Genomic DNA, 26,280 nt, shown 5'->3' with positions numbered 1-26,280 from the left:
TTGGCCTCAAGGCTGGGCAAGTGCCAAGGTGGGCTGATTAGAAAACCTGCCTTGGTTCTCTGGGACTTCATCCCAGCTGTTTTAGAAGTTGTTAGGGCCTCTAGCCCCTCACCCCTGTTCACTGTCAACTCATGCCCCCAGCAACCCCTCATATCCCCATGCCCCCTCCATGGCAACCCATATCCGTATCTACCCACCATGCACCCTCATAATCCCATGCCGCCCCATAGTCACTTGCCCGATATCCACTCTGGGAAAATCTTAGGGATCATGCAGAAATGAAAGAAAAATAATCTCCCAACAATTAAATAAGGTCTCATTCATATACAGTTGATAATTAAAAATCTCCCAGTCATGAAACCCATTCAAAGATATTAAAACCCTCAAGTACTCAATCTATTATAAAAACAAATAAAGATCTACACAGTAACCATATCAAAGACAGATAATCCTTTAATACCCCTGCTGAAATCAGTATTTTTGTAGTTTTTGAAACTCAGCCCAGCATTCATAATTACCTCAGATGTAATAACAACCCTTGGGAAATGTCGACAAAGAACTCTATTGAAACTTCAGGAACAAATGGAAAATGTTTTGTACCTCCTACAACCGTTGACCTATCAATCAAAGCAGTCCAGCAGCGGGTAGTTTTCTTAATTCTAACTGGCAGCTTAAGCCTTATTTTTTCATGTTTAAGTGGCGGTGGTTTTAAAAAAAACTTTGGATCATAACACTTAAAAAGACCTTGGGCGACATTCTCCGACCCCCCCGCCGGTTGCCAAAGTCTCCGGCACCGGATATTTGGCGGGGGCAGGAACCGCGCCGCGCCGGTTGGCGGGCCCCCCCGCTCGATTCTCCGGCCCGGATGGGCCGAGGTCCCGCCGATAAATTGCCTGTCCCGCCGGCGTAAATTAAATCACCTACCTTACCGGCAGGACAAGGTGGCGTGGGCGGGCTCCGGGGTCCTGGGGGGGGGGGGGGGGGGGGCGCTGGGTGATCTGACCCCGGGCCTGGCCCACGATCGGGGCCCACAGATCCGCGGGCGGGCCTGTGCCGTGGGGGCAATCTTTCCCTTCCGCCTCCGCCACGGTCTCCACCATGGCGGAGGTGGAAGAGACTCCCTCCACTGCCCATGCGTGGGAAACTGTCTGCGGCCGCTGACGCTCCCGCGCATGCGCCGCCCGGAGATGTCATTTCTGCGCCAGCTGGCGGGGCAACAAAGGCCGTTTCCGCCAGCTGGCGGGGCGGAAATTCCTCCGGCGTCGGCCTAGCCCCTCAATGTTGGGGCTCGGCCCCCAAAGATGCGGAGCATTCCGCACTTTTGGGGTGGCGCGATTCCCGTCTGATTGGCGCCGTTTTGGCGCCAGTCGGCGGACATCGCGCCGTTTCCGGAGAATTTCGCCCCTTATCCATCAAGAATGTTTCTGTCTACTCCATACATTTATGACTTACGGCTATGGGTTAAGTCCCTTGGAACTGTGAAAATAGGGTTGGTTTATACTCAGCACTAATTTTAAGTGACCCTGCTCTGTCTTGGTTTCCAGCCTATGTGACTAATTCCTTGCCCCCTTCCCCCCTCAGTAAGAATGGGATCTATCAGAAATGGGGGTAGAACTTCCATATATTATTTATTTAGTAAATGAATTTAAATTCTCCAGGTGCCACCGTGGAACTTGAACTCATCTCTTGGAATCATTAGGCTAGGCCTCTGGGTTATTGGTCCAATAAAATAACCACTGTGCTATTGTTCTCTTGTAAAGCGAATAGCACATGGGTATGGAGGTTCTCCCAGGAACAGAAGCAGAACATATTGGGATTTAAAATGTGGGGAATTTAGGTGGTAACCGATAAACAGTAACTTTGATGGTGAAACCACAAAATAAAGGGGCCACAGGAGATAATGTGGATTTGGGGGTGGAGCTTGATTATGAATAGTAAAGTTAAAATGGATGGAGAAGTGTCGAGAGAATGAAGGACAATGAAATTTGGACGAGAGAGCAAGGGAGGCTGTGGAGAAGATACCAAGGAGAAGTTGCTCAGTGTAGATGTTGAGGAAAAATGAAGGGGAAATACCACATGAAATACAGATGGACACAAAGTTCCCACTCCTGAAATATGCAAATCTAGATATGAAACATTTCCAGTAAAAAAAAAATTGGAAAGCAACAAGGATAGGGAAACTAATTATCTTTCCCCCTCTTCATCTTGAGGATCTTGTACCAGCTAAACCACCGCTCAGACTTGAGATCAGCCAAATGAGCACAGACAAGGATCTAAGGCTACACTGGGGTAGCTGAGCACTCCACCAGTCCGTGCCTTCAATCACTAGGGTAGCTGTGGGATTGACTTGATGGACTTTAAAAACAGAATTAATTCAAATAGTAAAAACAATAAATTTCACAAGACCCAGAATTGGAGTGCCAGAGTTTCTACTGAACACATGCCTGCAGGACATGCTTTAGACTATCAGTTTATGCAGGTTAAACTGACGTGTGTCCACTTACATTTGGCTCCACTTTGCTGTATAGTTCAATGTTGTTATAGAGTTCCAGGTTATCCGCTGATTTGCAACTGTTAAAATTCAAGTGTAAAATAAATGCCGATAATCATATTCATCCATATTACTTGTATTTACAAGTACATGTTTCATTTTCCACAATTAAAGCTACCCCTGGTTTCCCAGTTAACAGTCATGCACGACTGACAGAAGCTCATTTAGCCAGGTTCTTGGGCGAGGTTCCTATACCAAAGCAAAATGTTCCACCTCAGGAAACAAAATGAGCACAGTTACTTTTGAGTTTACCCTCCCGCCCCTGCAGCACGACCTATGGAAATTTAGGGTCACCCAGCCAGTGCCCCCATGTCAGACCTCCTGATCTCAGCTGACACAGCTGGCCAATGAGCAAGGTGAAGGCAGCACAATAGTAACTAGTTCATATTTCTCCCTCTTGTGAGCAGCACCTTACATCTGCTCCTCACAATGGCATGACTGAAATCGAGAATCCACTAAGCTGAGAGTAAGTCTTCCTACTCCATGACACAGAACATTGGAATTCCACAACAGTGTGCCATCTGGCTGCGGTTAAAATATTTAGTCGCAATCAACAACCACATTCAACTTTTCTTGTAGCTAGAATTTCAGGCACTATCTCGGAGTTAAAATAAACAGACCTTTGGGTAGGCTGACTAAAGTTCAGCTATAAAAGAGTCCATTATTAACTGTAGATTCTTGCAGCCCTCTCGGTGACAAAGAGCACACAAGAACAGGAATTATTTGATGACAGATTAGTATCATTTAAGTGTCATCTCTTCACCAATGCACTGTTGTGAGTTCAAATTTGCATTTAAATATACATGTAGCAGTGATCAATACTGCAAAGTAAATAATTCACAGTAAGCACAATAGTGTCTTACCTGAAGACCAGCCTGAATTTTTCAATTGTAACATCAACATCCTTGCTATCTTCCACGCAGAACTCAACAAACACATAGTTCTTACGGTCATACCATTGTGTCTTTGCTGGCTGGCTAAAGAAATAAAAGTGAATCAAACAGCAGTTAGTCATTCTTTAATTCTTAAAGCATCAGGTGTTAAAAGTTGAAGCATAAAGAAGTGGGCATTTATTTTGAAGTTCAAAGTTTCAGATGGTGACTTAATAGTTACATTTTTTTAAATTTTGAGTACCCAATTAATTTTTTCCAATTAAGAGGCAATTTAGCGTGTTCAATCCACCTACTTTGCACATCTTTGGGTTGTGGGGGCGAAACCCACGCAAACACGGGGAGAATGTGCAAACTCCACAAGGACAGTGACCCAGAGCCGGGATCGAACCTGGGACCTCGGCGCCGTGAGACTGCAGTGCTACCACTGCGCCACCGTGCTGCCCCAAATCGGGGAGTGATACTAAGATGATGTTTTAAATGTGCACGAGCCCTTTGCACATGAAGTTTGACCATTGGCACTTTTTAACCCTATAAAGCCAACGGACCAGTCATGAATCCCATATAGGCCACTCGCTGGTTTAGCACAGTGGGCTAAATAGCTGGCTTGTAATGCAGAACAAGGCCAGCAGCGCGGGCTCAATTCCCATACCGGCCTCCCCGAACAGGCGCCGGAATGTGGCGACTAGGGGCTTTTCACAGTCATTTTCACAACTTCATTAAAGCCTACTTGTGACGATAAGTGATTATTATTATTCATTGATGTGGGGAATGATGGCCAGCAATCTTTAAGGCAACTACAGGATAAAAGTCTGGAAATGACAGTTCAGTTTTCGGAATGTTTTTTGTGTGGCCTGAAGGAGTATGAAGCTTGTCAGCTCGTTGACATTACAAATATGAGGCATAACCATCAATGTGCAATTGGGTACAGTAATACTTTTTTAAAAATATACTTTATTAAAGTTTTTCGATCAAACTAAAACAAAAATTTCCCATTTTACAACTTTGTAATAATATATACATTGATCGTTTTTAAAATAAATAATGTGCTAACTAACGGCAACTGCCAACAACAAAATAAGAAACAACAGAAATAATAACTAAAATAGTAACTTCGTAAAATCTAATATAAATAACTAATATATAAACACACACATAAAACCCCTGAGGACCCAAATGAGTCCCCCCCCACCGGGCTGCTGCTGCTACCTTTCCTATTTTCCCTTATCGCTCTGCGAGATAGTCGAGGAACGATTGCCACCGCCTGGTGAACCCTTGAGCCGAACCACTTAGTGCGTACTTTATCCGCTCCAATTTTATGAACCCTGCCATGTCGTTTATCCAGGCCTCTACGCCTGGGGGTTTAGCTTCTTTCCACATAAGTAGAATCCTTCGCCGGGCTACTAGGGACGCAAAGGCCAAAACATCAGCCTCTCTCGCTTCCTGCACTCCGGCTCACCTGCAACCCCAAATATAGCCAACCCCCATCCCGGTTCGACCCGGACCCCCACCACCTTTGAAATCACTTTTGCCACACCCACCCAGAACCCATGCAATACCGGACATGACCAGAACATGTGGGTGTGGTTCGCCGGGCTTCCCGCGCATCTCCCGCACCTATCCTCCACTCCAAAAAATCTACTCAGCCTTGCTCCAGTCATATGCGCCCTGTGTAGAACCTTGAATTGTATCAGGCTGAGCCTGGCACACTAGGACGAAGAGATTACCCTACTTAAGGCATCTGCCCACAGCCCCTCCTCTATCTCTTCCCCCAGCTCCTTCTCCCATTTTCCCTTCAGCTCCTCCACCATCGTCTCCCCCTCGTCTCTCATTTCCCTATATATATCTGACACCCTGCCATCACCCACCCATGCCCCCAAAATCACTCTGTCCTGGATCTCTTGCGCCGGGAGCTGCGGAAATTCCCTCACCTGTTGCCTCACAAATGCCCTTGCTTGCATATAGCGAAATGCATTCCCAGGTGGCAGCCCATATTTTTCTGTCAGTGCTCCCAGGCTCACGAACGTCCTGTCTAAGAACAAGTCCTTCAATTTCGCAATTCCTGCTCGCTGCCAAGATTTAAATCCCCCATCTATCCTTCCCGGGACGAACCTATGATTGTTCCTTATCGGGGACCACACTGAGGCACCCGTCACTCCCTTATGTCGTCTCCACTGCCCCCAAATTTTCAGAGTTGCCACCACCACTGGGTTTGTGGTGTATTTTTTCGGGGAGATCGGCAACGGCGCCGTCGTCAGTGCTTTTAGGCTAGTTCCCCTACAGGACGCCATCTCCAGTCTTTTCCACGCCGCTCCTTCCCCTTCCCTCATCCACTTACATATCATTGACACGTTGGCGGCCCAATAATAATCACTTAGACTCGGCAGTGCCAGTCCCCCTCTGTCCCTACTGCGCTGCAGGAACCCCCTCTTTACTCTTGGGGTCTTTCCAGCCCACACAAAGCTCATAATACTCTTGTCCACCTTTTTAAAAAAGGCCTTTGTAATCAGTACAGGGAGGCACTGGAACACAAAAAGAAACCTTGGAAGAATCACCATTTTAACCGCCTGCACCCTGCCCGCCAATGACAGGGGCACCATGTCCCACCTCCTAAAGTCCTCTTCCATCTGCTCCAACAGTCGTGCCAAGTTAAGCTTATGCAAGGTTCCCCAGTTCCTGGCCACCTGGATCCCCAAATACCGGAAACCCCTTGTTAACCTCCTCAACGGTAAATCGTCTATTCCCCTGCCCTGTTCCCCAGGGTGCATCACAAACAGTTCACTCTTCCCCATATTCAATTTATATCCTGAAAATTCTCCAAACTCCCTGAGTGTCTGCATTATCTCAGGCATCCCCTCCACTGGGTCCGCGACATACAACAACAAATCACCCGCGTATAATGACACCCGATGCTCTTCTCCTCCTCTAAGTACCCCCCTCCACTTCCTGGAGCCCCTCAGCGCTATGGCCAGTGGCTCAATTGCCAACGCAAACAGTAACGGAGACAGGGGACATCCCGGTCTTGTACCACTATATAGTCGGAAGTGGTCAGATCGTTGCCTATTTGTAATCACACTTGCCACCGGGGCCCTGTATAGGAGCTGAACCCATCTAATGAACCCCTCTCCAAATCCAAATCTCCTCAGTACTTCCCACAGGTAGTCCCACTCCACTCTATCAAATGCTTTCTCTGCATCCATCGCCACCACTATCTCCGCCTCCCCCTCCGGTGGGGGCATCATCATCACCCCCAGCAGCCTCCATATATTAGCATTCAATTGCCTCCCTTTAACAAACCCCGTTTGATCATCATGCACCACCCCAGGGACACAGTCCTCTATCCTCGTCGACATCACCTTGGCCAAAAGCTTGGCATCTACGTTCAAGAGGGAAATAGGCCTGTATGACCCACACTGCAGCGGGTCTTTGTCTCTTTTCAGGATCAGTGATATCGTCGCCTCCGACATCGTCGGGGGTAGTGTCCCCCTTTCCCTAGCCTCATTGAAGGTTCTCGTCAGAAGTGGGGCCAGCAGGTCCACGTATTTCCTATAGAACTCCACCGGGAACCCATCCGGTCCCGGGGCCTTCCCTGCCTGCATGTTCCCAATTCCTTTTACCACCTCCTCCACCTCAATCTGCGCTCCCAGTCCTGTCATCTCCTGTTCCTCAACCTTCGGGAACTCCAGCTGGTCTAGGAAACGCATCATTCCCTCTTTCCCTTCCGGGGGTTGAGCCTTATATAGCCTCTCGTAAAATACCTTAAACACCCCGTTCACCCTCTCTGCTCCCCGTCCCATCTTTCCCTCCTCGTCTCTGACCCCTCCGATCTCTCTCGCCACCCCCCTCTTCCTAAGTTGTTGGGCCAGCAGCCGGCTCACCTTCTCTCCATATTCATACTGCACTCCCTGTGCCTTCCTCCATTGTGCCTCCGCCTTACCCGTGGTCAACAAGTCAAAGTCCGTATGCAGTCTCCGTCTTTCCCTGTATAGCCTTTCATCTGGAGCCTCCGCATATTGCCTATCCACCCTCAAAATCTCCCTCAACAATCTCTCCCTTTCTTTACCCTCTTGTTTCCCCTTATGGGCCCTTATGGAGATCAGCTCCCCTCTAACCACTGCCTTCAGCGCCTCCCAGACCACTCCCACCTGGACCTCTCCGTCATCATTAATTTCTACGTACCTTTCAATACATCCCCTCACCCTTACACATACCCCCTCGTCCGCCAACAGTCCCATATCTAATCTCCAGAGTGGGCGCTGTTCCTTTTCCTCTCCTACTTCCAGATCTACCCAATGTGGGGCATGATCTGAAATGGCTATAGCCGAATGCTCCGTTCCTGCCACCTTCGGGATCTGCGCCCTTCCCAGGACAAAGAAGTCTATCCGGGAGTACACTTTGTGGACTTGGGAGAAGAAGGAAAACTCTTTACTCCTTGGCCTAGTAAATCTCCAGGGATCCACTCCTCCCATCTGCTCCATAAAGCCCTTAAGCACCTTGGCCGCTGCCGGCCTCCTCCCGGTCCTAGATCTGGACCGGTCCAGCCCTGGGTCCAGCCCAGTGTTGAAGTCCCCCCCCCCATTACCAACTTTCCCATCTCCAGGTCCGGGATGCGCCCCAACATACGCTTCATAAAGTTTGCGTCATCCCAGTTCGGGGCATATACATTCACCAGCACCACCGCCTCACCTTGCAGTCTGCCACTCACCATCACGTATCTACCCCCACTGTCCGCCACTATGTTCTTCGCCTCAAACAATACCCGTTTCCCCACCAGTATAGCCACCCCTCTATTTTTCGCATCCAAGCCTGAGTGGAATACCTGTCCCACCCATCCTTTCCTTAATCTGACCTGATCCGCCAGTTTCAGGTGCGTCTCCTGAAGCATGACCACATCTGCCTTTAGCTTCTTTAGGTGCGCAAGTACCCTTGCCCGCTTAATCGGCCCGTTCAACCCTCTCACGTTCCACGTGATCAATCGGGTTGGGGGGCTCTTTACCCCCCTCGTCGACTAGCCATCCCCTTTTTTAGACCAGCTCCTCACCCGGTTACCACGCACCCGCTTTTCCCCCCGACGGCGCCCTCCAGTCCCGACCATCCCGTCCCGTAACAGCTCCCCCTTCCCCTTAGCAGCAGCAACCCAGTTAAACCCCCCTCCCCTCTAGATCCCTCTCTAGCTTAGTTGCTTCCCTCATATTGCTTCCGGAAGTCAGCAAACTCTGGCTGACCTCGGCTTCCCCCGTTTATCCTTAGCCTCCCATCATGTGAGGCCCCCTCCTTCCTGCGCCCCCTTTTCCCGCCACAATTTCCATAGCGCGGGGACAAAGCCCGCGCTTCCCTCTCAGCCCCGCCCCTGATGGCGCAGCTCCCTCTCTCCTTCCCCCTCCCCTTCCTCACCGGCGCCCACAATTCTTGGTGTCCCCCCACTTCGAGGGAAAAGAAATTTCCCCCCCTCCCCCATCTGATTCACAGTCCCTTGCCACCACCTCACTACTTCATTTCAAACACTCTTTCTCCAATCTAGTCCAACTTCTCCTCTTCGATAAATGTCCACGCCTCTTCTGCCGTCTCGAAGTAGTGGTGTTTACCCTGGTGTGTAACCCACAGTCTTGCCGGCTGCAACATTCCGAACTTCACTTTCCTCTTGTGGAGCACCGCCTTGGCCCGATTGAAACTCGCCCTCCTTCTCGCCACCTCCGCACTCCGATCCTGATACACGCGGATCACCGCGTTCTCCCACCTGCTGCTCCGTGTCTTTTTCGACCATCTCCTTGTCCTTGTAGCGGTGGAACCTCACCATTATTGCTCGAGGTATTTCTCCTGCCTTTGGTCTTCTCACGAGGACTCGATACGCTCCCTCCACTTCCAGGGGGCCCGTCGGGGCCTCAGCTCCCATTAAGGTATGGAGCATCATGCTCACATACGCCCCAACGTCCGCTCCCTCTGCCCCTTCGGGAAGACCCAAGATTCTTAAGTTCTTCCTCCTCGAGCTATTTTCCAGGGCTTCCAGTCTCTCCATACACCTCTTATGCAGTGCCTCGTGCGTCTCCGTCTTCACCACCAAGCCCTGTATCTCGTCCTCATTTTTGGCAGCTTTTGCCTTCACTCCACGGAGCTCCATCGCTTGGGTCTTCTGCGCCTCCTTTAACCCCTCAATCGCCTGCAGCATCGGCGCCAGCACCTCCTTCTTGAGCTCCTCCACACATCGCCGGAGAAACTCCTGCTGTTCCAGGCCCCATACCAACTGGCCTCCCTCCGCCGCCATCTTGCTTCTCACTGCCCTTCTTTGCCGCTGCTCCAGAGGATCCTCCGTAATCTGGCCACTATTATCTCTTCTGTCCATTCACATCCGGGGGGGGACTCCCTTCTATGTCGCCTCACAGTGGGTTTAGCCTTCGAAAATTGCCGTTGGGTTTCCCGATAAGAGCCCAAAAGTCCGTTAAAACGGGAGGTGCTGAAACGTGCGACTTAGCTGGTCATCGCCGCACGCGGAAGTCAGTAATACTTTGTTAACCGGCCCCTGGTTAGATAACAAAAATCTTTTAATGGAGAAAAGCACCCCAAGGCATAATAATTTTTAAAATGGCTGCTGAGTCAAGGTGGCAGATATTAGGAGCGAGGGCAAATGCTTTCAACTTTTTAAGGAGTGTTTTAAATTTGGAAAAGTGGAGATGTCGAATGCTTCAGGTAAAAATTCCAGATCTAGGCTACTGACTATGGCCAATAGTGAGGTGAATGGAGGCGCAGTTATCCAAGAGGCTAGAATCTCTGAACTGGGCAGCTGTGAGGGCGGCACAGTGGTTAGCACTTCTGCCTCAAGGCGCCCAGGACACGGGTTCGATCCTGGCCCCAGATCACTGTCCGTGCGGAGTTTGCACATTCTCCCTGTACCAGCATGGATCTCATCCCCACAACTCAAAGATGTGCAGGGTAGGTGGACTGCCAATGCTAAATTGCCCCTTAAATGGAAAAAAAAGAATTGGGTCCTCTACATTTATTTTTTAAAACTGGACAGCTGTGGGGGGGAACAATAGTAGTAACATTGGTAATAATCACCTTGTGCAGCCCTGCAATACTCTCAGAATTCCTGTTCCTCTGTCTTTGGCCTCTTACACATCCTCTTTGCTCCACTGTTTCTTGGTTGCCACCAACTCAATTCCTCTCCCTGGTAACTGTCCGAGCTTGAACCTGACTGTCCATGCACTTGGTGCACAGTCTAATGGCTGCATTGCGCCCGGCGGGGAACAACGCAAGCAGGTTAGATCGTGGGAGAGGCCAAAATTGGGATCCGCGCCAGGCACCGATTGGTTTTCAGTCTAACCAGCCCACTCCTATTGGCAGGTTCCAAACCCCACCTAGACCTGGCGAGAAACCAATTGACACCAATTGAGGCCAATCTCCATATAGTTAACAGGACAGAATCCCTATCTAACGGCCTCCCATGAACTAACCGACTCCCCAGCGAGCGTCACGCGGGCACCCTTTAGCACACCTATTGAAAAACATGAAGCTAGCACAATGTCTGCTGAGGGGAGTGGAGGGGGTGAGTAGCCATCTGCAAATTTGAGCAATCATCTGCTGCTCCGGTGCTTGGGGCTGGGTGGGGGTAGAGGGGGTGAGGGGGTGGGGGGTGCCCCCTGGATGGGAAATTGCCCGGTTGGGGGTCGCCCCTGGGCTAGGGGGTGAGGGGCCCAGCGCCTGCGGGTCCAACAGGCCACCCCCCGGATAGTGTATACCCTGAACAGGAACAACTTTAGCTGCTGCATGTCTGTCCCACTGAACATCCCCAGGATAGAGCCCTGTCCATGGTAATATGATGAAGGTCACTTTAACTCTCACTGACCCGCAGCAGCTGCTCGCGCGGTGCTGGTGGTAGTCCGGGCGGCCGGATGCTGGAGAAGGCAGTGGCAGCAGCGTTGGCGCAGGCTTGAGGCGGCAGCCCATGTTCAGCAGCCCGCCCCACACTCTGAGGACCTGGCCGCCCATCAGGCCAGGGAGGGACTCAGACGAGGAGGCCAGCAATGGCCCAAGCTGTACGGGCGTTGCTGGTCGTTTGAGGAGATGTCAGACAGCATATTCTACAGGAGTCTCCACCTCAGCAAGGAGACAGTACCATGGCCTTGCTGACTTGGCAACACGTGGAGGAGGAGGATACTCACTCCTGGTGGCAGTCAAGGTCACTACGGCCCTGATCTTCTAAAATTTGGGTTCATTCCAAGGCTTGAATGGGGACTTGTGCTGCATATCCCAACCTACAGCCGAAAAGTGCATCCGTGAAGTCATGGATGCACTGTTTGCGTGGGCAGCTGACTGTATAAACTTTGACCTGGACCAAGCCCAACAAGGTGCCCAGGCAGCAGGATTCTCCACCATCGTTGAAATGCTCCAGGTCCAGGGGGTAATAGATGGTACGCATGTCACCTTGCGCACACCAGGCCAACAGGGAGTGCCTTTCATCAATGGGAAGAGGTTCCACTCCCTGAATGTTGAACTCATGAGCGACCACCAGCTCCGGATCATGCACGTGTGTACACCCTTCCCCAGGCGTGTGCATGACAGCTATATACTGGGGCAATCGGAGATCCCCAACATCTTCGAGGAACCCCCCCAGCCCCAATGCACTACGGGATAGTCCCCACTCACCCCAACAACAGCGCAGTGCACCCCTGGCCCGATCGCACCCATACAAAAAATTCCAGCTTTGCACTTTGGCAGTGCCAACCTGGGCACCTTGGCAGTGCCAGGCTCCCACCCTGCCCAAAGGGAATGCACCTGGGGGCCTCCAATCCCCTGGGAGACCCCCACAAGTGTCATTCCATCTGGTCCCCATTTCTGGAGACCAGTACTGAACAGCGCTCACCCAAGGTGTAGCCATGTAAAATGGCTGACTCCAGATTAGAATGGCCAAACACCGATTTAAAATGGTGAACTGGAGAGGCTGATGGGAAAATCAGCCAACAGGACTCAGACAGCTGCAGGTAAAACAGTGTATTCGCCTCTGGGGAAGCCAGACCGAATCGATACCTGCAGCCATCAACATAACAACACCCCAGTCATCTGCATATTAATCAGCAATCCCCGGGAACAATTGATACAAAATAGACATACAAAGCCAACCGAGATCTTTCGACGCCAGCAGGAGCTGACACAAAGAGAGGTAAACGACCACCCCTCGATCAAGGAATCGCTCCAGCATTGGAGAATATCGAACCAAGTGATTGGGACCAAGTCCAATCACTTGGAACCAGGTACAAGGTCCGCCCCGAGAGGCGGGAAGCCTCTGGGGACTATAAGAATAGGTGCCAAGTTCAAATCGACCCTTCTTCTCCTCTCCGCACCCTTCTTCACCCTTCTTCTCCCGGCTGCACCCTTCTTCACTCTCTCCAACAACAGCCGAAAGAAACGTAAGTCTTACTCCAACAATCGCTACCAGATAGACACTCCTGACTATCGACCTGTACCAGCTTTGAATCCCGCAGGCTCAGAACCCATACGAAAGGCCATTCGTTTCCCTGACCTGGTGGGCCATTTCCAAAGTTAAGTATTGGCATGTTAGTTGTAGGAAGTAGCTTAGAGGTAGAATTAATGTATAAGTATTGATTGCTGTATATAATAAATGAGCGTTGATTTAACTCTTACTAAGCGGTGTGTTGGATTAATCATTACTCGGACTTGAACCACGTGGCGGTATCAGAAAGATACCTGGCGACTCAAGAGCAAAGGTGACAGAATAAGAGCAATTAAACTAAGGCTAAAACGAGCAACAAAGGTCTCCAAGGTGAGGGAGATAGATCCCATGCCTCGGGTACCTCAGGAATCTGCACATATAAATCGAGACTCGCTGTCTGGTTTTAATATGCAGATTTGCTAAAAGGTGATCCCACCCCAATCCGGCTCGCAATATCTTGAGAGATCGCGTTAGATCTCGTGAGGCGTTGCGAGCCGGGTAGATCCCGGGAGCGGGGTCTCTCAGCTTTTATTGGCCACGTTGCACTGTTTCCTCTAGACTCAAGCTCCGGGGTGCCCTGGGATGCAGGCCGAGGGCTCCCGTCCGTGTTGGTGTCAGCCTCGTCGCTGCTCAGCACCTGGGGTTCTAGCTGGGGGCAGCGGGCACTTGAAGGGCCGCCTCATCATCAACAGCTCCTGTAAGACACAAGACAGGACGCATGAATGCATTGCGGGTCGTGGCGGTGGACGTGGCGCGGGCGTGTAAGGGGTGGTGTGGGAGTGGGGGTAATGTGAGAGTGGTGTGGGGGTGGCGGTAGGGGGTGACACACATGCACGGGGAACCCCAACTCAGTGGGGTCTCACTTCCTTGCCCGATGCCGACCTCCACCCTGGTGACTGCACTTTCTTTGGGCCCACGTCCAGTGCCCTCTGCTCTGCCGCGATGAGGAGCCGCAGGTCCGACAGACCCCCTTGAGTCTTCCACCGCTCCCGGGCGGAGGGGGTGGGGGGGGGGGTGGGGGGTGGGGAGGTGGGAGAGACACAGAAAACGCACAGTGTTAGACAGTCCATGCATGCAGCCCAGGGGGTAGCTCGATGGTGGCTTCAGACCAGGGCACCCGGCCATGCTGCCAGTATAGATGCCGGCATGTGGTGCAGGGTGGGGGTTCGTCCTCTCTCTGGGGGGGGGGGGGGGTATGCGTGTGCGACACTGGAGTTGGTGCCAGGGGCATAGTGCTGCCTACTCACCCTGCTGCCCTGAGGCGTCATGCAATTTATTCCTGCTGGCCGGCCCGGACGGTGTTGCCCACATCGCAGACCACCTCTGCCACCTGCGTCCAGGCTCGGTGAACAGCAGTGGCTGGCAGCCTCCTTCCCACCCCAGGGTACAGGGTCGCCCAGCTCTCCTCCACGGCATATAGCAAGACATCTAGTTCCGCATTGGTGAACCTCTGGGCCCCGCGTCTTGCTGCCATCTTGTCGGGTGGGATGGTGCGTAGGGAGTGTGTATATGCAGCTGCAGCCTGGTAGCCTCCGGAGTGCAAATCCCGGACCCGGTGAATCCAAGATTCGTAGGAATCGATTGTGTTGCACGTGGCGACAGTGCTAGTCCCTGAACAGCCGTTGAATCGGTCCAGGTGCGTCGCCAGTTTTGCTGCCGTAGAACTGCGAATCCTGCCCCAACGTCAACACTTAGTCTCAGGAACGGAGCATCCAGCCGATTGGATTTCAAGTACAAAGACCCAGAGAAGAATCAAAGATCAAAATATCCATCCCCACCCCAGAATCCAGCAACTTCACAAAGACAACATGGAGGCCTCCTAGCATCATTCTGAAGGCCACAGAATACAAAGGTTCAAATGCCAGCTCTTCAGTTTCCAATCACCACACAACATAACGTCAGCAGCCCTTACATTGGGAGAAGTGGCACCTTAGATTTGTTAAGCTTCTCGGTGGGGTGTAGCCACTTCTAACGAATGAAAATACACTTGGTTTGGAGGGCTCGGGTATGTTTAAAATAATACGTCTTGTTACAAGTCACAATAAGTAACCCTGGGCCATACATTTTTTTCATATATTATCACCACCGTTACATTACCTGTAATCAGTTTCTCCTGAAACCGACATAGTCAGCTCACCAATAAATTCCCACCAAATCTTCTAGTGTAAAACTCCTGTGGCAAGCCGGAGCGTTGGGAAAGTTTGCTGAGTGTGTGCCTGGTTCCAGTGCGTCAGGCAGAAACAGATGCTATTTTTAGCTGATCCTTCCCATCTGTCCCGATGTTTCTCCTGCCCCTCCTCCCCAGCCCCGGCTTCTTACCGACACCAACTGCCCTTCAGCTCGCTCTTTCCTTTAGTTTATTCGTCATCGACTTTTGCAATGTGGAGAAGGACCCGGGGAAATGTGGAGCTGTGTGTCAACTCCAGCAGATGTGTATTCAGGAGATTCCAGGCACTTCATGGTGGCGATGAGACAAGTGGTAATGATATGGTGGCGAGGCCGTCACAAACGACAAATCCATGTAATCCTGCACATAACTCCATTACCATTTAGGGTAATTATCTGCAAATCCATTTTGCCTCTGGTACAGCCTCCTGAAGTTGAATCATACAACCAGGAACTAAAATGCACTTACAAGTTATTTTAGACAGAGGTGATTTCACAGTTCAATCCATATTAATGTTGGATAATTTTAAAATTCTGTATATAATCAGTGACATTTGTTTTTCATGTCAAAATGATCTTGGCTGTAAATCAATGATTGGTGTTTCACAGTGATGTTTTTATACCACACCTATTGAATTTATTTGGCAACTTAAATAAAATATCCCAAGGCACTTTCACTTTTGAAGTGTAATTATTGGATAACTCAATACAGAATATCATCAGGAATAGACTGTGCTGTGTATGAAGCGTCGTCTCCAAGGCCTCACTTCTCCCTATCTTCTTCTTCGGCCCAAAACACAGAGCTGTGGGTTCCTCCAATTTTGGACACTTGGTCCATCTCTCATTTCCTTCATTCTGCCATCGGCGGCCTGGCCTTCGGCTGACAAGGTCCTAAACTCTGGAATTCCACTGCTAAACCTTCCCAATTCTCTCCCCATTTAAGACACTCCTTAAACCTAACCCTTCGACCGAGCTTTCTCAACTTTCCTAATATCCTCAAGTAGCTCAGAGGGATATTTTTTTTTTGGTCTGGTCATAGTTCCATTGCACAACATCTAAAGGTGCTGCATAAATGTAATTTCTTGGCGCTGTGGTGCACGCATCATAGCAACAGTATGCTGATGTACAATGCAATGTCAACGGCCACCGTCAGTAACCCAGCACCCCAAAGTAACCTGCTGCTCTTAAGAACGGGATGGGGCGCTCATAGGCTCTTCAGTTGTAGAAGGTTTGCATATTTTAAATGGTGAAAACTAATTCATAGAATCATTGAATAGGAACATAGAATTCCTACAGTGCAGAAGGAGGCCATTCAGCTAATCGAGTCTGCACCAACCCTATAAAAGCACACCCTATCTAGGCCCACTCCGCTCTCCTATCCCCACCTAACCTGCACATCTTTGGACTGTGGGAGGAAGCTGGAGGGGCCGATAGAAACCCAGTCCCAGCAATATCCCGTCAAGACAAAAGACTCGCTCGCCCCTTATATTAATAAACATTTTTAACTACTCACTGCATCTTGCAACTCAGTGGATGACACTTAATGCGGCATGAAATTTTTATACACACTAACTTTCGCACAGATGCAGCACATATGCAGAGCAGTATGGGGATCTTTAATTCTTTACATATTTATTTAGAGATATCATAGTATGGAATTTTAACTAGGTTCATTATTTTTATAGCTGGGGTCATACTGCTGAACATGTTTTTGGCAGCTGTCACAGAATCACAGAAATTCACAGAGCATAAGAGGGCCTTCAGCCCATCGAGTCTGCACCAACACATGAAAAACACCTGACCTACCTACCTAATTCCATTTGCCAGCACTTGGCACATTATAACGTTCAAGGCAATGGGCCAAGTGCTCATCCAGGTATTTTTTAAAGGATGTGAGGCAACCGGCCTCTACCACCCACCCGGCCTCTACCACCCACCCAGACAGTGCATTCCAGAACGTCATCACTGTCTGGGTAAAAAGATCTTTCCTCACATCCCCTCTAAACCTCCGGTCCCTCACCTTGAACTTGGGTCCCCTCATGACTGACCCTTCAACTAAGAGGAACAGCTGCTTCCCATCCACCCTGTCCGTGTCCCTCATAATCTTGTACACCTCGATCACGCTGTCCCTCAGTCTTCTCTGCTTCAACGAAAACAACCCAAGCATATCAAACCTCTCTTCATAACTTAATTTTTCCATCCCAGGCAACATCCTGGTGAGTCTCCTTTCCACGCCCTCCAGTGCAATCACATCCTGTGTGCCCTGTCTTCTTTCATGCATGGAACGATCTACCTGGACTGTATGCAGAACAATACTTTTCACTAAATCTAAATCCTTTCTATAATGCGGCAACCAGAACTGCACACAGTACACCAGCTGTGAACTCACCAAAGTTCTATACAACTCTAACATGACCTCCCTGCTTTAGTAATCTATGCCCCGATTGATAAAGACAAGTGTCCCATATGCCTTTTTCACTATCCTATTAACCTGCCCTTCCACGTTCAGAGATCTGTGGATAAGCACGCCACGGTTCCTTTGTTCCTCAGAACGTCCCAGTGTCATGCCGTTCATTGAATACTTTGTTGTCAAATTGCTCCATCCAAAGTGTATCACCTCACATTTTTCAGGGTTAAATTCCATCTGCCACTGATCTGCTCATTTGACTATCCTGTCTATATTTTCCTGAAACCCAAAACACTGTTAGTCATCCAGCCAATCTTTGTGTCATCTGCAAACATAATGAACCTACCCCCCCACACAGTCATCTATGTTGTTTATATAAATGATGAACAATAGGGGTCACAGCACAGATCCCTCTGGTGTGCCATTGGACACTGGCTTCCAGTCACTAAAACAGCCTTCTGTCATCACCCCCTGTCTCCTACAACTAAGTGAATTTTGAATGCACCTTATCAAATTACCCTGTATCCCCTGTGCATTTGCCTTCTTTATAAATCTCCCATGTGGAACTTTGTCAAATGCTTTGCTGAAATCCATGTAAACTACATCGACTATCTTCATCTAGAAACCTGACCAACTCCTCAAAAAATTCAATCAAATTTGTTAGGCATGACTTCCTCTGACATAGCTATGCTGTCTATCCATAGTCAAACCTTGCCACTCCAAGGAGATAAGTCTCTCCTTCAGAATTTTCTCCAATAGTTTCCCTGTCACTGACATGAGACTCACTGGTCTGTAGTTCGCTTCCTCATCTCTCCACCCCTTCTTAAATAATGGAACCACATCAGTTCCAGTCCTCTGACACCTCCCCCTTGGGCAGAGAGGAATTAAAAATTTGGGTCAAAGCCCCTACAATCTCCTTCCTCACTTCCCACAGCATCCTGGGACACAATTCATCCGGACCTGGAGATATATCCAGTTTTAAGGCTGCCAAACCCTCCAATACCATGTCACACCCTTTTTCAATTTGCTCAAGAACCTCGCAGTCTCCCTCCCAGAGATCCATACCTACACCGTCATTCTCTTGGGTGAAGACGGATATGAAGTATTCGTTCAACAAAATGCCAATGCCCTCTGACTCCACCCACAGATACCCCCTTGGTCGCTAATGGGCCCTACTCTTTCACTGGTTATCCTCTTCCCATTGATATATTTATAGAATATCTTGTGATTTTTCCCTACTTTTACCAGCCAGAACTTTCTCGTATCCCCTCTTCGCTCTCCTAATTGCTTTCTTTGAAAAATATTTTTATTGGGATTTTGACATTTAGTGAAAAGATTTCTTCTGTGTAACAAAACAAAGCAACACCATTGGCAATACATAAATGAAGAGACGAGGCAACAATAGTTGCATATACATCTGTACAAACAGTTGTCACTTTGCCTGTGACAAGGTTCCCATTCTGTTATTTACATTTGTATTTACAGTCCCTGTCAGAACTCTCAACTTTCTTTGTGTGCACTCATTCTCAAGTGAGGTTTGGATAATCAACCTCCCTGGTTTTACATGTGTGTGGGGGGGCTGTCCCCCCTCCCCCCCCCGCCCCCCCAGGCTAATGGCCTCCTAACCAGTCTCTCACCTGCTGCACACAAGCTACCTTCTGATCTGGCGGTGTTCCTGCACACACACACCCTCCCCCGTGCCCTCCCTTCCCTTCCTACCTACCCCCCTCTCCCTTTCTGCCACTCCTCTATCCCTTCGTTAGTTGCTGGTTGCATACAGGTCCTCAAAGAGGTTCATGAACTTCTTCCAAGTGTCGTGAAATTTCCTCTCGGACCTCCTGATAAAGAATTCTACCTTTTCTAATTTCAGGAACTCACCCAGGCCTGAGAGCCACCCAGAGGCCAGAGGTAACGCTGCTGACTTCCAGCCTAGCAGAAGTCTCCGCCTGGCGATCACTGAGGCGAAGGCAAGGGCGTCTGCCCCTATCCCTGTCCAGAGCTCGGAATGCTCTGACAACCCGAAGACCACCACAGGTGGGTACGGCTCAATCTCTACTGACACAACTTTGGACAAGGCCTCAAAAAAGTCCGCCGAGAACGGAGTCTGAAGCATGCCCAGAACATGTGGGTGTGGTTTGCCGTGCCCCTCTGACACCGCTCGCACTTATCCTCCACCACCAGGAAGAACCCGCTCATGCGTGTCTTAATAAGATGCGCTCTATGCAACCTTGAGCTGCATCAGGCTAAGCCTGGCGCAGGAGGAGATGGAGTTGATCCTGTGCAGCACCTCAATTCAGAGTCCTCCTCCTATGTCCATGCCCATCTCCTCCTGCCCGCCCCCCATTTCCATCTGGTCTTGTCCAGTGGGGTCCTGATCTTTTCTATAAGTCGCCTGTAAATGTCGCCACACTTGACGCCCTTACACCAGTCCAACCCTACCATTGTGTCTAAGACTGTGTGTTCGGGGAGCTGGGGGAACATTCTTGTCTCCTTATGGAGCAAGTCAAGCAGCTGCAGGTATCGGAGCTCATTCCCCTTCGGGAGTTGGAGCTTCTCCGAAATTTTCCATAGGCTAATTGCTTTCTTATGCTTCACCTTGCACTTTCTGTACTAATGCCTCCACAGATTTTCCCCCATGTACTTGCTTAAAGCCTCTCTTTTCCTTCACACTGTTCCCTGAATATCTCTAGTCATTCATGGTTCGCTGTGCTGGTTAATCCTTCAAATTACCCTGGAAGAAACATGTTGAGTCTATACCCTCTCCATTTCCTTTCTGAATGCCCCCACTGCTCTTCTGTAGATTTACCCACAAGCAGCTCTTTCCACTCTACCTTGGCCAGGCCCTGCCTTATTTTATTAAAATCTGCTCTCCCCCAATCCAAAATTTTTTTTTTTTTTTTTTTTGCAACTTGTCTATTTCTTTGTCCATGACAAGCTTAAATTGTACCATAGATAAAAGCAAATTACTGGAAATGCTGGAATCTAAACAGAAAATGCTGGACAATCTCAGCAGGTCTGACAGCATCTGTGGAGAGAAAAGGAAGCTAATGTTTTGAGTCTGGATGACTCGACGAAGAGTCACCCAGACTCGAAACGTTAGCTCCCTTTTCTCTCCACAGAGGATGTCAGACCTGTTGAGATTGTCCAGTATTTTCTGTTTAAATTGTACCATGTTGTGGTTGATATCACTAAAATGCTCCCTACCATCACCTCAACCACCTGTCTGGCTTAGTTACCCAGAATTTGCTCCAGCACTGTGCCGTCCCTTGTCGGAACCTCTGCAGATTGAGCTAAAACGGTTTCCTGTGTACATTTTAAGCACTCCACTCCATCTAAGCTCTTAACACAGTGACTATCCCAATTAATGTTGGGAAAGTTGAAATCGCCTAATATAATTACCCGATTATTTTTACACATCTCTGCGAATTGCACACATATTTGCTCCTCAATTTCCCACTGACCACCTGGGGATCTATAATAAACACCCAGCAATGTGGCTGTCTGTTTGTTATTCCCATGCTCTATCCACAAAAATGAATTTGATGCTCCCTCCAAGATACCATCTCTCCTGACTGCAGTAACTGATTCCTTACCTAATAATGCAATGCCTCCTCCTCTTTTATCCCCTCCCCTGTCCGTCAAATAATCATTGTAAGTTGATGAGTGATCAAACAAGTCATCAAACCAACCAAATTTTAAAATGTTTTACCACCTCCCCAAAAGTGATGGTGCCGCTGTTACTCCTAAAGTTAAACCCACTCCTACCTCATTCAACCAGACAAATCACTAATGGTGAGGGCTTGCAAATATGGAGCTGCAAAGCGATTTGGGGTATCCATATATAACAATTACCGAAAACTTGTGCACAGATGCAAAAAGCAATCAGTAAGGCTAATGTAATGTCTGACATTACCATCAAGAAATTTGGAATGCCGCAGAAGGCAGTGCAGGGCAAGTCACTGGGTATCTTTAAGACAGCGATAATAGGTTCTTAATTAATAAGGGAATCAGGGGATACGCGAGAAGGCAGGAGGATGGGGATGAGAAACATATCAACCATGATTGAATGGCGGGTTCAATGGTGTCATTCTGCTCCTATATCTTATGGAATGGGGAAACAGTAGTGTAATGGTAATGTCACTGGATCAGTAATTCAGAAGCCTAGGCTAGTGCTCTGGGGGCATATCTTCATTATCCTGCTGCTAACTGGGATTGCAGCAGATGGTGAGGGAACCAACGAGAGGGAAAAACATACTTGACCTTATCCTCATCAATCTGCCTGTAGAATTATCTGTGCATGACAATATCGTCAGAAGTGACCACCACACAGTCCTTGTGGAGACAAAGTCCCATCTTCACACTGAGGATGCCCTCCAAGTGTTGTGTGGCACTACTACCATGCTAAATGGGATAGACTTTGAATGGATCTAGCAACTCAAGACTGGGCATCCACGAGGTGCTGTGGGCCATCAGCAGCAGCAGAATGGTTTTCAACCACAATCTGCAACCTCATGGCCGGTATATCCCCCACTCCACCATTACCACCAAGCCCCGGGATCAACCCTGGTTCAATAAAAAGTGCAGGAGAGCATGCCAGGAACAACACCAGGCATACCAAAAAATGGTGTCAACCTGGTGAAGCTACAACACAGGACTACTTGTGTGCCAAACAGCATAAACAGCAAGTAATTAACAGAGCCAAGTGATTCCACAACTAACGCATCAGGTCTATCTCTGGAGTCATGCCACATCCTACCGTGAATGGTGGTGGACAATTAAACTCACTGGAGGAGGATGCTCCACAAATATCCTCATCCTCAATGATAGAGGAGCCCAGCACATATATGCAAAGGTCAAGGCTGAAGCATTCGCAACAATCTTCAGCTAGAAGTACCGAGTGGATGATCCATCTCAATCTCCTCGGGAGGTCCCCAGCATCACAGATGTCAGTCTTCAGCCAATACGCTTCACTCCACGTTATATCAAGAAACAGCTGAAGGCAATGCACACTGCAACGGCTATGGGCCCTGACAATATTCTGGCAATAGCACTTAAGACTTGTGCTCCAGAACGTGCCACACCTCTAGCCAAGCTGTTCCAGTACAGCTACAACACTGGCAGCTACCCGGCAATGTGGAAAATTGCCCAGGTGTGTACACAAGAAACAGGACAAATCCAACCAGCCAATTACTGTCCTTTCAGTGTGCCCTCCATCATCAGCAAAGTGATGGAGGAAGTCATCAACATTTCTATCAAGCGGCACTTACTCAGCAATAACCTGTTCAGGGACGCTCAGTTTGGGTTCCGCCAGGGTCACTCAGCTCCTGACCTCAGCCTTAGTTCAAATATGGACAAAAGAGCTGAATGCCAGAAGCGAGGTGAGAATGACTGCCCTTGACATCAAGGAGCCCTAGCTAAACTGGAGTCAATGGGAACCAGGGGGAAAACTCTGCTGGTTGGAGTCATACCTGGCACAAAGGAAGATGGTTGTAGCAGTTGGAGGTCAATCATCTCAGTCCCAAGACACCACTGCAGGAGTTCCTCAGGGTAGTGTCCTAGGCCCAATCATCTTCAGCTGTGTCTTCAATGACCTCCCTTCCATCACAAGGTCAGAAGTGGGGATGTTCGCAGATGAGAGTACAATGCTCAGCACCATTCGCAACTCCTCACATAATAGTCCATGTCCAAGTATAGCAAGACCTGAACAATATCCAGGCTTGCGCTAACAAGTGGCAAGTTACATTTGCCAAACAATGACCATCTCCTACAAGAGAGGATCTAACCATCGACCCATGGCATTCAATGACATCACCATCACTGAATCCCCCACAATTAACATCCTGGGGGTTACCATTGATCAGAAACTGAACTGGACTAGCCATATGCAATACTGTGGCTTCCAGGGCAGCACAGTGGCTAGCTCTACTGCCTCACAGCGCCGAGGACCCAGGTTCGATCCTGGTCCCGGGTCACTGCCCACGTGGAATGTGCACATCCTCCCCGTGTCTGCTTGGGTCTCACCCCCACAACCCAAAGATGTGCAGGGTAGGTGGATTGGCTATGCTAAATTGCCCCTTAATTGAGAAAAAAAAAAATTGGATACTCTGGTAAATTTTAAAAAAATACTGTGGCTATCAGAGCAAGTCAAAGGCTAGGAATCTTATGGCGATTAACTCACCTCCTGAGCCCCCGAAGCCTGTCCTCCATCTACAAGGCATGTCAGGAGCGTAATGGAATACTCTCCACTTGCCTGGATGAGTGTAGCACCAACAACACTCAAGAGGTTCGCCACCATCCAGGACAAACCACTTAATTGCTACCCCTTCCACAAACGTTCAAACCCTCCATCACTGACTAACAGTGGCAGCCATGTGTACCATCTACAAGATGCAGTAACATGCCAAAGTTCCTTAGACAGCACCTTCCAAACCCACAACCCCTGGCAACTAGAAGGACAAGACAGAGCAGCAGATATATGGGAACCCCACCACCTGGAGGTATATGGAAATATATCGCTGTTCCTTCACTGTCGCTGGGTCAAAAATCAAGGAACTCCCACCCGAATAGCATAGTTGGTGTACTTGCACCACATGGACAGCGGCGGTTCAAGATGGCAGCCAAATTAATCTGGAGCAATACTGCTCTAAGATTATGTCATAGATATAAAAGTACTTTCTCTGATTGAAATAGCCCCATTTTAAAACAGAAAAAATGAAACTCCTTTAAGGAGTTCCTCACACCTGTGATGTGGGCAAAATACTGTGGCATGAAATATGCAGAATACATTCAACTGTTCTATCAACTCATTTGAAATATTGTCTTTGGTGAATGATTGGTGTACCTATTTTCCTAAAATCTCATTCCTCTCTGCTGAAAGCTACAATCCAGTGTAATCCGAAGTGCCATCAGAGCCTCCAGGGATTCTATCTTCCCGCCACTTGTCAATGGGATTTCCCACCGACGTCACCCTATGCCGCCAGGAAACCCACGGGCCGAGGTGCACTGCCGGCCGGGAAAAGTGAATCGCAAGGGCCTGCGATTCCGGCCCAGATCTGCAGTTGCCATTTGTGAAGTGCCTGTCACAGCAGCTCAATAGTTTGATCGTCAACTTTCAAACATATGCGGCCTGACCCATGTTTGCAACAGTTTTGTTTTCTTTCTTAACAACTTCCAAGTTTTACACAGAAAGCAAAAAACGTTGATGTATCTTCATAGCCCAATAACAAATCTAAAGGTTTGTTATAGCTCGTGTTTCTTCTCGTGTTTCAGTTGGGAAATGTGTTACAGTTCTTATGAGTGAAAGAATACTGGACAATTTCCCCTACGGTGAGCACCTAACTCCTTGCAGAGCATGAAATCTGCACGGGGACACAAATGTAAGACCTTGGGGAAGATTCTACTGTCGTGGTGTTCTGGCACATCATCATCTGGGTGCAGAGACTTTAGAAATTCGGGCATGCACTGCCACTTTACCAACACCTGCTGCGCCCAGTTAATGGTGCACCTCAGTTGACATCGGAAGAAAATCTCGCTTTTTATTTTATTTTTTTAAAATGGACTTCCCACAAGATAATGATGTTAAAGGACGCAATCTTCCCAAAAGGGAACAAAGTTCCCTAGCGAGCGCGTTTAGCCACGTGTTTTCAGGCACTCACCGCGCCGAGAAACATGCGGCTATTCAATGCTCCTCCTGTTGAATAAGGAGCCTAAACAGGAAACGTGCAGCCGAAGCCACACATAGCACCGTTTTTTTTTTTTTTACAACGGAGAGCTCCGCTCGCCGGACCTTCCCGTTGCAGCGAAGGATTGGGGCGCCATTTTTAAATGGCATCCTGATCTCCGAGGGCCCCCCCCCCCAAATAAAAACCTCCCCCCAGCCCGAATGCAACATGAGAGGGTCCCCCGGCCTCCCTCCCTCACACTCCACAATACCCACTGTGGGCAGCCCGGCCCGATTGCGTGCGCACAGAAAATGCCATCTTGGCACTGTGGCAGTGCCAGGATGGCACCCAGATGGCCCAGCCAGGGTGGCAGGTTGGCACTGCCAGGGTACCCAGGTGGCACCAGCAGTGCCAGGACACCACCCTGCCCAAAGGGCATACAGCTGGGTGCCTCCGATCCCCTTGGGGACCCCACAAGTGCCATTCCATCTGGTTCGCGTTTGTGGAAACCAGTACCAAATGGCGCCCGAGGTCCTTTAGGCGAAGGGATTGAATCCCAAAGCCTCAGGCACCTTGGAAATCTGCACATTGGAGTAAGGCTTACTGCCTCGCTCTTAATGTGTAGATTTGCCAAAAAATGATCCTGCCCATTGTTGGGGGGGGGGGGGGGGAAAGAGGGTGGGGGGAAAGAGTCTCCTTGCAACATCTCACGAGGCGTTGCGAGCACCACCTTGCGCCGCAGCGAGATGCTTTTCTGGCGCAGCGTGGCCGGAAGTTCGCGCCCAAAATATTTCTTGCATGTGTAGAAAAATATTCCTTTCTTCGCCTGAAGAATGCGAGGCATTTTGGAATACAGTTCCACAGGCAGTGATCGCACTTTAGTTTGGCGAGTGACTCCTTTTCATTGATGAATTTAAGCGGTTGAGTGTCAGACAGCTATTCTATTCCATACAGCCTTCGTATCCAAAGTCTACACAAATAGACTTTCAAACCAGAGTGGGGGACTGGGATGAGACTAGGAACTTTGGCTAAAATCCTGCCCTGCTCAGTGCAGTGGGGCACAGAGGCCATTGGTTTTGTTTTGAAACTATTTCTTTCCGATGAAAAACTTCAATTTCTAAACACCATGTAACCTCACTCAAATGACAAAGCTCAGTTGG

At 49.2% G+C, this 26,280-nt stretch overlaps 1 protein-coding gene across 1 annotated transcript in view; it reads right to left on the bottom strand.

Moving 5' to 3' along the window:
* The window catches only part of aarsd1 (alanyl-tRNA synthetase domain containing 1), a 111,350-nt gene extending 96,158 nt beyond the window's left edge, over positions 1–15,192 (bottom strand). Inside the window, exons 1-3 of the mRNA XM_072487285.1 lie at positions 14,984–15,192; positions 3,415–3,528; positions 2,505–2,571 (exon numbers count right to left, since the gene is read on the bottom strand). Of these exons, the coding sequence (XP_072343386.1) occupies positions 2,505–2,571; positions 3,415–3,528; positions 14,984–15,012 (210 nt within the window). The 5' untranslated portion in view covers positions 15,013–15,192. The remainder of the gene's footprint in view (positions 1–2,504; positions 2,572–3,414; positions 3,529–14,983) is intronic.
* Positions 15,193–26,280: the final 11,088 nt, after the last annotated feature.

Source organism: Scyliorhinus torazame, chromosome 21 (assembly GCF_047496885.1).
Source record: "Scyliorhinus torazame isolate Kashiwa2021f chromosome 21, sScyTor2.1, whole genome shotgun sequence".
NCBI lineage: Eukaryota > Metazoa > Chordata > Chondrichthyes > Carcharhiniformes > Scyliorhinidae > Scyliorhinus > Scyliorhinus torazame.
This window is presented reverse-complemented; position numbering and strand designations above follow the sequence as displayed.